This window comes from Etheostoma spectabile, chromosome 7, assembly GCF_008692095.1.
Source record: "Etheostoma spectabile isolate EspeVRDwgs_2016 chromosome 7, UIUC_Espe_1.0, whole genome shotgun sequence".
In the NCBI taxonomy this organism is placed as follows: domain Eukaryota; kingdom Metazoa; phylum Chordata; class Actinopteri; order Perciformes; family Percidae; genus Etheostoma; species Etheostoma spectabile.
In genome coordinates, this window is record NC_045739.1 from 11439098 (window position 1) to 11449848 (window position 10751).

A 10751-nucleotide genomic window follows, 5' to 3' on the forward strand; every position below is an offset into this window, starting at 1 on the left:
TTGGCGCGTACACATGATACTGGCCTTCCGTGATCGCACACCACACCCACCCACCCACCCACCCCTCCTTCACACAGTTGTTTGTAACACGGAGGATTTAAAAAAACATGGACTCTTCAGAAGAAGTCATTATGGCTGCTCGATTTTCTATGTGCGAAAGGTGCCGGATGACACCATTTTCTGAACATAGCCATACTGTGAAATACAGGGAGAGTTGTGTTGAGCTAAACATCTTAATTGACTTGTAGCAACTCATTTGGCAATGGTTTGAATTTGAAGGACGTTAATTAATAGGGCTGCAAAATTATGGCCAAAATGATAATCGCGATTATTTTGGTCAATATTGTGATCACGATTAAATATTACGACTATTTGTTGATTTTAACCAAAATTAATTTTATTGTCACGTAGGCTGTTTATAACTGCTTTCACATCCATATTATGCTACATTTTTCTTATGTTGAAGTTGTATGTTGTATAGACATACAGCTGCAACACATGTAAATGAAAATTAGCTATCTGAAATAAATAGCGTAGGATATATATTTTTTTTAATGTATCTCTGAGAAAGCTCCTTCACTTGTTTTCAACAATAACTGATTAAAAGAGATATGGAGAGAGAGGGAGTGCAATGGACGTATATGCTACTCACAGAGTGACGGCTGACTCATGAATAGGTCGAGCACGGGTCAAATGGCAAGTCAGCGGAGTTACACACGTCGTGTGTATGAAATGTCTGTATTGTCACTGCATTGCATTTTTATGAACTATGATATTCTGGCCTTGGGTCACATCTCTTGCAGATCCAGCAGCTCCGTCACACACGCTATTACTCTACAAACTGAAGTTAGTTGCATTCAATAACTTCTTCTGTGTTTTCCGCAGTGGCGGCCTCGATAGCAGTTACCAGTGGAGACACTGGTACAAATACAGGTTTGCCCCTCATGCTTAACAATATACAGCTGTTTTAATAACAAAACTTTACAGAAGAAATAGGTCATGTATTGCAAAATTAAACCATATCCATATAAACAACATTGCAGCGGATGCGAGGACGTTGGGTGCACCGGTGCGACCTACAGGAAAAATATTACTCGCTCCCTAGAGCCTTGTGAGTTAACAGGCACTAACTAGCACCAACTAGCACTGGTCAATGCTGTTGTCTTAAAAACAACACAGACGGGACAAAATGTTGCGTAAACTGGTAAACCTTGTGACCGACGTATAACCGACTATCTGTTGAATTTTCCTCACGTTGCTCTGTCCCTTGACTGTCTACATCTAGAAACTAAGCTGCGTGGTGCAGGGAACTACTCTGACTGGCACATGATCAGACAGGGGTTTACAAAGCGGTAGATTGGCTTTGTAAAATAACCTGGAGCGTTCTATGAAATGACTCATTTAAAAAATTGCTTGATCACGCACATTTGATTGTGGGAAGCCAAAATCATGATCGTGATTAAAATTCGATTAAGTGTGCAGCCCTATTCATTAATATGAAAATGTGATGCACTAAAGCTTTAAATCTTTCTTTGTTCAATTTGAAACTAAATTGGAGATGAAGTTGGATACAGTTGTTGGCTGCCACTCTTACATATTTTGGAACCCTTTTTTAGGATTTTCTTTTTTGTGTCTCTTCCTCTAAGCACAAGCACTTTACAGAAGACATCCAGACACGACAGTACAGGTCCTTAGAGGTGCTCATTGGTGCTGGATACAGCACGCCGGCCGATGTATGGAGCACAGCCTGCATGGTGAGAGAGATTGTACTGACAATAAACTATTGCACTATATCAAACCTAAGAACAAAATCCTAGTCTCTCTTGAAGTGTTGTGAGAGTGTAGCAGGTGATGCAAGGGAGTAAATATATCCCTTTATACAGTATCTTTCCTGTGTTTATGACGATTATTTTGTCTCCTCAGGCCTTTGAGCTCGCCACAGGGGACTACTTATTTGAACCACATTCTGGGGAAGATTATTCCAGGGATGAAGGTATTGCTGCAACTTTCTTTTCCTCTTTTTCCCCAGTTATACACCATTCATCCTAATTGATTCATTTATTAGTATTTTTGAAATGTATGCTTAACTGGTAAGTCATTCAGCCTTGCAGATAACGTTTAACAGTTATTTCTACTGTGAAAAGCCTTGTAGTGTTTTTCTTGCGTAATCGTGCCTCATCGGTGTTGTGTTGCCATTATGAGTTATTTAGATATATTTACATATCTAATAGTTTCACAGTAAGCATGACAAGTTGTGACATTTACTCCAAGTTATTGTGCAGTTTGCACATGTTGCAGTGAACTTTTCTTAAGTTTCCACAGTGTTAACATTTACAGTAAATGAGGTACTCTATTACAGTAATTTCCAAAGGTCTCATATTTAGAAGAAATTTAGATGTGAGTCATGTGATGATGAGTACCAACATTCCTGTGTTTATTTCCTCTAACACCTCAAACCATACTTTTGCTGTACTGGAGACGGGGCCATCTTTTATTCCCTTGCTCATTTATTCTTCATCTCTTCCTCACCCACTCTCCATTCCATATTTCATTGTTCTCATCCTTATGCTTCCGTTATGCTAATGTTGGTTTGCTTCTTAGCTTGAGATTTCTGCTCTGACTTGATTGATTGTGGCATGTCAGGCATGTGCTAAGATTCAACCTTCAGTTTACTGGTCATGAGGCTTTTATTCTTCCACAGTTTGCTCTGTTGTGTCTTTTATTAATCACTTATCCTGTATCAGAATTTGCTGCACAAGTGCATGTGTTTTTGATGGCTGATTCAATCTTGGTTTGTTTTCTGATATGAACGTAGAAAGGGGCCTACATCGGTTCAAATGTTTGTAGCTTTTGATATGAAAAAAATAAAGGTTTCTCATACATATGCTTTGTGTCAAACAAGGCTGTCATCATCCATTGTTCCTAATACATTGTTCCACATGACATGTTTGCCATCTCTCTCCTATCCCCTCTCCCATTTTCCATCTCCTTCCCTTTCCAAACTGTTACCCTCTGACTTTCAATCTCTCCTCCTCTGATGTGCCTCATTTCCAGACCATCTTGCTCTCATGATTGAGTTGCTTGGTAAAATCCCTCGCCACTATGCTCTGAGTGGGAAATACTCACAGGAATACTTCACCAAGAGAGGTATGCTACCCCTCTGTCTGTGGCTCACTCTGGAAAACGGTGGATGGGAGGCAAATGGGCAAGGTTTCTGTCAGCACACTCATATCTACCAAAGTTTTTGGTATGTGCAGGCCAGTGGGCAAAATAATGAATGCAGACCTATAAATCTGTTTCTTTGAACAGTGGTCATCAGACATTAAAGTGTCAGTAGTTCTGCCAAAGATTGCCTGGCACAGGTACAATCAGTTCCTACTCAATTATGGCCTTGGTTGGATACTTGATACTGTATTGATTCTTGTAGGGGGTGTTCTCATGACTTTTTTTCTTCCATGGGGTAGTCAAAGGCATTTAACTTGCAGTCCTGAAGTGTACATGAGTTTCAGAGTATAAAATGTATAGAAGTTAGCTTCAACAAGTAGAAGCATTTACACTACTCTAAAAATGATAAAAGAATCTTAGAAATATCTATAATCTGTAAGGGATCCCTGACTGGAAAATAGTTTGAGAACCTTTGTTCTCCAGATGCCTCTGTCAGGCAGTCAGTCATGTCCAAGAGCACTACTGCAGGACAGATGCTTGTTTGAGAGCTTGAACCTCAATCCTCATCTCTATGCTTGGAAAACCTCTCTGTTGCCTTCACTAAAGAACAGTCTTGATAAGGTCCCCTTTTTAATGATTTGGTGCAGTGATTAATCTATTTTATTATGTCTCTGAATCAGCGACACCCACCTGTGGCTGGATGCATTATGTTTTGGGGATGTTAGTCTGTCTGCATTCCCATTGTGAACATGATATCTCAGGAGCCTCTGGAGGGAATTTCTTCAAATTGGCACGAACGTGCACTTGGACTCAAGGATGAACTGTTGAGATTATGGAGGTCAAAGGTCAAAACATATTTTTTGGCCATAACTTCACTTCCTAATTCCCAGTTCCTAACTATGCCAACCTTACACACATGTCTAATTGGATCAAATTAAGTGAGGACCTTTTTATATAAAAAGGTCAACGACACTGTGACAAGGCTGAAAAAAAAAGTTAAGTTTAAGAACCTTACAGCTCATGTGTCTGGTGGCCATGTTTCATAACCAGATTTCTAACTGTAGGTCTGTGCACCCCGACCTCTTAAATAATCTGGTGTGTGTGTGTGTGTGTGTGTGTGTGTGTGTGTGTGTGTGTGTGTGTGTGTGTGTGTGTGTGTGTGTGTGTGTGTGTGTGTGTGTGTGTGTGTGTGTGTGTGTGTGTGTGTGTGTGTGTGTGTGTGTGTGTGTGTGTGTGTGGTCAGCCTGACCTCGCTCAGCCTTCCACCCACCCACCCAGAGTGGGCCTGTGTCCGGGACACTGTCTGACCAATCTGTTTGCTTGTCTTGTTCCTCTCCTCTTGTTGTTGTCTGCCATGTAGACCATATAGCGCTGATCATTGAGCTGCTGGGGAGTGTCCCACGCAAACTCATAATGACTGGCAAATATTCCAAGGATTTTTTCACCAAGAAAGGTAAAACAAAGCAGCATCAGTGTCAGGATTAGAGGTTTTCTGCCCAAGACCGCTTATATTTTCACTCCTCTGTTGTGTTATGTGAAATTAAAATGTTTTGACTTAAACTTTTATTGTTAAAACATTTCCAGTATTAGATAATACTACAATAACTGTTTTGAAAATACAGTGACGAAATAAAGTAAGAAATGTAATGTATACCATCTTTATATATTTGTAGAAGTGAATTTACACAGGGGAAATTGTTGTGCTGAATTCCTTCATGGCTCTCTGATGCAGCCCTGTCTGATTGTCTGTAGGAGATTTAAAACACATCACCAAGCTGAAGCCATGGGGCCTGCTTGAGGTGCTGATTGACAAGTACGAGTGGCCCCGTGAAGAAGCGGAGTGCTTCACTGACTTCCTGCTTCCCATGCTGGAGTTAGTCCCAGAGAAGAGAGCCACAGCCGCAGAGTGCTTGCGTCACCCATGGCTCACCCTCTAGTGGAGACTTACAACCTTTGCACCTCCCTTCCTTGCCACTCTCTCCAGAGACTGCAACAGATCACTTTCCAGTTTGGGCATATCAGATGAATATTTATTTCTCTTATTTTTTTGTTTCTTGTGTTCTTCTTATTGAACTAATGCTTCTGTGTATATTTGCTTTGTATTTGTTGGTTTTTCTCTGTGTGATGACGTTAGGAATCCAATGGATTACATTACTTTGTGGTCATGTTGGCTCGAACCTGCTGGGCCCCATTCACCCACCAAACTAAGAAAACCTGTTCTTGTACTGCTAGTGACTCTTCCTTGTTTGTTACACTCCTGCACTAAAACCCAAACAAATTAAGGATATGTAGCCTTTCTTGGTCATTTTGTGCCCTTTAGAAGGATTCGCTATCACTTCTTCTCTTGTGCATTTTCATTAGTGCTGTTTTTTTTAAATGAATTATTTTATCTTGTATTACAAATGTAAGGTATATTTTGTATTTGTAAAGTAGGCTTAGGAAGTTGCACACTGGGTTGATATTTACACTGACTCTGGTAATGTTAACAGCAGTTTCTTACTGAGACATCCGCTGTCTGATAATTTAGGTCGTATTATTTAGCCATAACAAGTCCGTTGTCACCTGGTACCTAGTGTGGTTAGTTAATTATAATAAATGAGATCTTTCATTCTCATGGGAGTCTGGTATTCTCATACAACTAAAACAATTCAGGAATATAGTGTTTTAAAGGTTTCAGCAAGACCACATGTTAAGAAGCCCACTTTAAAGGAGAAAAAAGTGAAAATAAACTGTATATATCTGTACCAAAGAGTTTGCCTTTATGTATATTACAGTTATGTACAGTTTTTAACAAATCTTATATCTTCGCTAAGAATATTTAGCTGGATAGCTGTGTTTTAATAAAGAGTATGGAAGATGTGTTCAAGCTCAGTTGTATGTATTGCCACCTGTTTAATAATGTTTTTACCATAGAACAGGTGAGATCTGATGTTATGCAATGGTGTCCCAAATTGATCCTATCAAAGTAAAGTATCTATTGAGCCTAGGTAAAAACTAAAATTACATCAGTGTCAGATTTAAGAACATAGACTTTGTGTAAGTTGTTGATTTACAAAACTGTACAACACCATACAATAAAAACAGATGTTCATACAATACAAAGTGATTGTGTTGAGCTCTTTTTTATTAGGTTTTTACATATTTGAAACTGCAGTTCTTGTCAGGATTATAAAGCAGTAAATAACTGCTGCATTTCAAATAACCAAAAGACAGGTGAGTAGTTTGACCAAAACTACATCATATCTCAGGATGCTTGTTCATTGAATCTGCATCTGCATCACACTGATCCTGAAGGTCTATGTTCATCAGGGGTTTTCTGTAAAAGAGGGAAAATGCTCCGATTAGATCCCTTAAATGGATTTAAGGCACTGGGTGTGTTGGGTTGCAACTCAAATGCCTAGTTAGTCATTTATCTTATATTGATAAAGTTGTGGTAAAATGTGTTTTATGTTGAAAATGTGTATCAAATATGATACAGTAGGTATTTATGGAAAAACAAATCATCCTTATTTTGCATTTCATAATGTTCTAATGGTTTTATTTGTGCCCAAGCTTAATTACTTAATTAAATCATTAAAGATTAAATTGTACATAAGATAAATTTAGAGTGGACATTTTTATATGTATAATTAGGTTATCTCCAGTGCAAGCGGTGAAGTAAAAAGTGAAAAGGAAAGAGTAAACTTGTGTCAAAGTAGGAAAAGCATAGGTTATGGCTGGATTCCATTTAGCAGCTTCACTTTCAGGGTGCTGAGGCCTGTACTACAACCCAGGGTGGGATCACTTGTTACCGGGTTATCACTAAGGTAACTTATGCTGAATGAACCTAACCTCCTTGTGTTCTTCCTTTTATGACAAGTCAAAATGTCTTCTGTGGAAAAACCTAAAACCAGCATTCAGACTCCCCAAACCAAGCTCAAGAGCGGAGTTGGCTACCTCTCTGCTGTGGTCCATACCCACATCCTTTATCTCTTTGCATTACCTGCTCCTCCCTCCACCTCGAAGTCATCTGGCAGCAGTTTGTCCTGCCGGTTGCCGAGGGTGAAGGACAAAAGTGCCAGGAGGATGGCGTCCAGGATGCTGATGATGGCCAGGATGTAGGCCCAGCGTACCGTACAGTTCCCCAGGCTGTACTTATCCGTCTTTTGACCACACATCCTTTTCACCTCTGGAGAGTCCCAGCCGTCCGGGTAGATCATGCAGCCCATCACCATCAACGCAGCTGTGGGGGAAGACAGACACCGAAATAGTGAAGCCTTGCAATAATTACCCCTTGTGTGCTCTTACTTTAATAAATAATTATTAAAGAGTTTCTTCTGAGCCCCCAGTGCAGGTTAAGGCATGATGTAGTCCCATAAAATGCCAAAGGTTTTATGTATTTATGGTGCCGCAGCAAAGGATGCTCAGTGGGGCTGTTTGCATGATGTACTGTTAGGTGTTCTTTAATGTTAAAAGCTCTTTATCTGGTAAAGTGTCCTCTGGGCTTTTGCTATAGTTACTGTACAAAGTTAGATTAAAATCTGAATTTTGCAGATCAAGTATGCATTTCAAGGAACTGGCAAGTTAAATACAGTGGTGGAGTAAATAAGTGCATTTACTCAAGTACTGTTCTTAAGTTAAAAATTTGAGGTACTTTACCAGAGTCTTTTCTTTATAAATTTTCTTATTTTTAATTTTCTTTTTTATTCTTCTCTACTACATTTCAGAGAGAAATATTGTATATTTACTTGTACACATGCAGTAAGTAATCCATTATCTGACAGCTTCAGTTACAAGTAGTTACTCTAAAATATTAGATTACTCTAAAAATTAAGAGTTTTGCACACAAAACATGTAGAGTTTATAAAATATGAGTTTTTCTCCTATCCAGCAATGTTGTGTGGAAGGACCAATGTGGCAATGGCAATGTGAGACTAATCATCTTATGACCTCTCAGATTTATCTGGTGAACCCATGGATGAGCCTGACCCCTATATTGGAAACCATTAGAAAAAAATCTCCTGATTGTAAGTAAATGCCTGCTTGTTGTATCAGTATTAAAAGGCAATATATAATATAGCAATCAAACTTTTACTGCGGTAGAGTACTTTTACTTTTGTTTCTTTCAGTATGTTTTGTTCTTAATACTTATACTATATGTGGCTGGTTTCCTGAGCCCTGGTGTGTTTCAGGTGTGAGTTTAGTTTTCAGTTAACAACACAACAACGGATCTTGTTACATGTAATCAATCCACCATCAGAGGTGTCAGAGTCTGGCCTGAAACTGGATCCCTTATTGGCTTCCACAGTGAGGAACAACACATTCAGTACAAACACACTCCTCGCCTGAAACCAGAGAGGTGAGAAGATGAGTTTATCACCTCACACTCAGTTTAGAGGGAGCAGTTCAGAAGAGAGTCTCACTTATCCTCCAGACTCTCTGCTCCTTTTCATAGGTTAGATATTCAGGTGCTAAAAAAACAAGGTATTGTAGAATGTGTACTTTCCTTACAAACTGTATAAATGTGGTCTTTATTTGGATAATAAGATGCTGACACTAAAGCAACTGCAATGTTTTAAAAAGTAGAATAAGTGGTGGACATGGAGTTTCTCCACAGACATTTGACCTTTGACCTTAACTCTGAATATGCAAAGCAACAGACTCCTTTGTTTTTCAAACCTCCATTTTAAACCCAGGAAACGTTTTGGTGACATAGTACATGGTATTACATGTCAGTTCAGTATGAGTGTTGTACTACAAGATAAAATGTAATGTTGGCTACTGTTTTTTTTTAATTACTACTACTTAAGAGAAGTATTGATTCCCCAATGTTAAAATACTCCATTACAAGTAACGGTTCTGCATCAAAAAAAGGTACATACAGTAAGTATTACTAGCAAACTGTAGGCCTACTCGGTATTAAATGTGTAAAAGTAATCATGATGCGGAATGGACTATTTCATTGTATTAGATTAGTATATACATTAGCTTATATATTATAATTACTACTGCACTTGAAGCTAGTTTTAACGTCTTTATATGCTGTTTAGTAGGTTACTTTTAACAAGAACTATGCGTCATATTTTATAAATTGATCTTTTTTATGTGAAATCTTAATCTGAACAGTAACCCGAATTATAACTGTCAGACATAAGTAGTTAAGTAAAAAGTACAACGTTAACCTCTGAAATGCAGTGGACTAGACGTAAAGTAAAGAGCACCGTCTTCCTGACCTGAGGCCAGCTGCATCCACGCACAGATCTTGTAGACGTTCCCGGCGTTGCAGAAGAAGAACAAGCTGAAGCAGACCATAGTGCCCACAATCAGCAGCATGGAGGTCCCCACGAAGAACATGGCGGTCCTGAAGGCCGGTGAAGGGATGGAGCTGAAGTCGAACACGCTGCCCTTGCAGATGAGCTCCGAGGTGAGCGCGTTGCCGATGCAGTAGTTGAAGAGGCCGAAGTAGCCGGCCTGCGGGGTGTTGACGCTGTCCCCGATCCAGTAGGGCTGGATGAAGACCACCATGGTGATGATGACAAAGCAGATGGTGAACACGGCCCACATGACGCCGATGGCTCGAGAGTTTCTCACATAGTTGGTGTGGTAGATTTTCGCAGCTTCCTGGGCTGGAAGCAGATCCATTTTAGCGAGCTTCTCTTAAGTATTTCTCAAATTATATCCGTCTTCAGTAAATTTAAACATTTTTCAAAACTCAATCCACATGTCCTGAGTCTTTAAACTCGCCACATCCCAATCACACTAACACCCGTTGCATCTGTGGCTGCTTTGCATTGAAGGACCTGGCTCAGGATTCAGCACCTTGGACAGCACCCTCACCTCTCTAATGACGTTGCTCTGACGTCAGGGTTTGAAAGAATAAGAAACAACAAATAAGATAACCATTCTCTACGTCCTTCCCAAACCTTAACATTGTTTTTCTGATTGAATTCAGTTACATGGCTGCATTTAACCCTTATGACTGAGAAAACATGTCAACACACATTGTTATATTATAAAGAGTTATTTTCTGTAACTCCTGATTAAGGTAGCTAGCTACATTAACTTTAGTAATGTTATTGTTGGTTTATTATGTTTAGGTACCTTATTTTTGATAGTAAATTTAATTGACTTGATTTTATCTGATAATTTTTTACACACTGGGATCTTAAATTGTTTAATAATTTCCATGGCCTGCTGAATGTCTGTCTCTTCAAAATATTCAATAAAGAAACAAAAAACAAAAAAAGATAACCATTGAAATGTCTAAGGAACTAGGAGGCATAAAAATCGTACATATGTAGAATCTAAACAATAAACGTCTATTATCATACAACTAAATGTGAAAGTACATCTTTCTTGGAACACATATCCTAGCTAACCTGTAACGCTTGTGTTTGCTCTAAAAGTAAATGGAAACAGAAAGTTACTTTTGGTTCAAACTATCTGATCATCACCAACAAAACAACCGACGTGTAAGCTTTATTGTTCAGTGGTCATTTTTCATATCCTAACTTTAATTTTACTAGATTTTGTTGTTGTTTTAATTAAGAACTTGTACAAGTTTAGTAAAACTCCTTTTTAGTCCAATGTTTTAAATGTCATAACGT

At 38.9% G+C, this 10751-nt stretch overlaps 2 protein-coding genes across 3 annotated transcripts in view; one reads left to right on the top strand and one right to left on the bottom strand.

Annotated features, from left to right (window-relative positions):
- srpk1a (SRSF protein kinase 1a) overlaps window positions 1–6261 on the top strand; it is a 17789-nt gene extending 11528 nt beyond the window's left edge. The window contains exons 13-16 of one of the 2 annotated variants that reach the window (XM_032520295.1): window positions 1647–1754; window positions 1924–1993; window positions 3055–3147; window positions 4918–6261. In XM_032520295.1, the coding sequence (XP_032376186.1) occupies window positions 1647–1754; window positions 1924–1993; window positions 3055–3147; window positions 4918–5102 (456 nt within the window). In that variant the 3' untranslated portion in view covers window positions 5103–6261. Of the gene's footprint in view, window positions 1–1646; window positions 1755–1923; window positions 1994–3054; window positions 3148–4525; window positions 4619–4917 lie in introns of both variants that reach the window. The other variant, XM_032520296.1, reaches the window with a different exon arrangement.
- lhfpl5b (LHFPL tetraspan subfamily member 5b) lies at window positions 5950–10076 on the bottom strand. The gene is made up of 3 exons (XM_032520299.1): window positions 9378–10076; window positions 7148–7387; window positions 5950–6481 (listed from the first exon to the last, which is right to left on the bottom strand). The coding sequence occupies exons 1-3, from the start codon at window positions 9784–9786 to the stop codon at window positions 6471–6473; spliced, it is 660 nt and encodes a 219-aa protein (XP_032376190.1). The 5' UTR covers window positions 9787–10076; the 3' UTR covers window positions 5950–6470.
- Window positions 10077–10751: the final 675 nt, after the last annotated feature.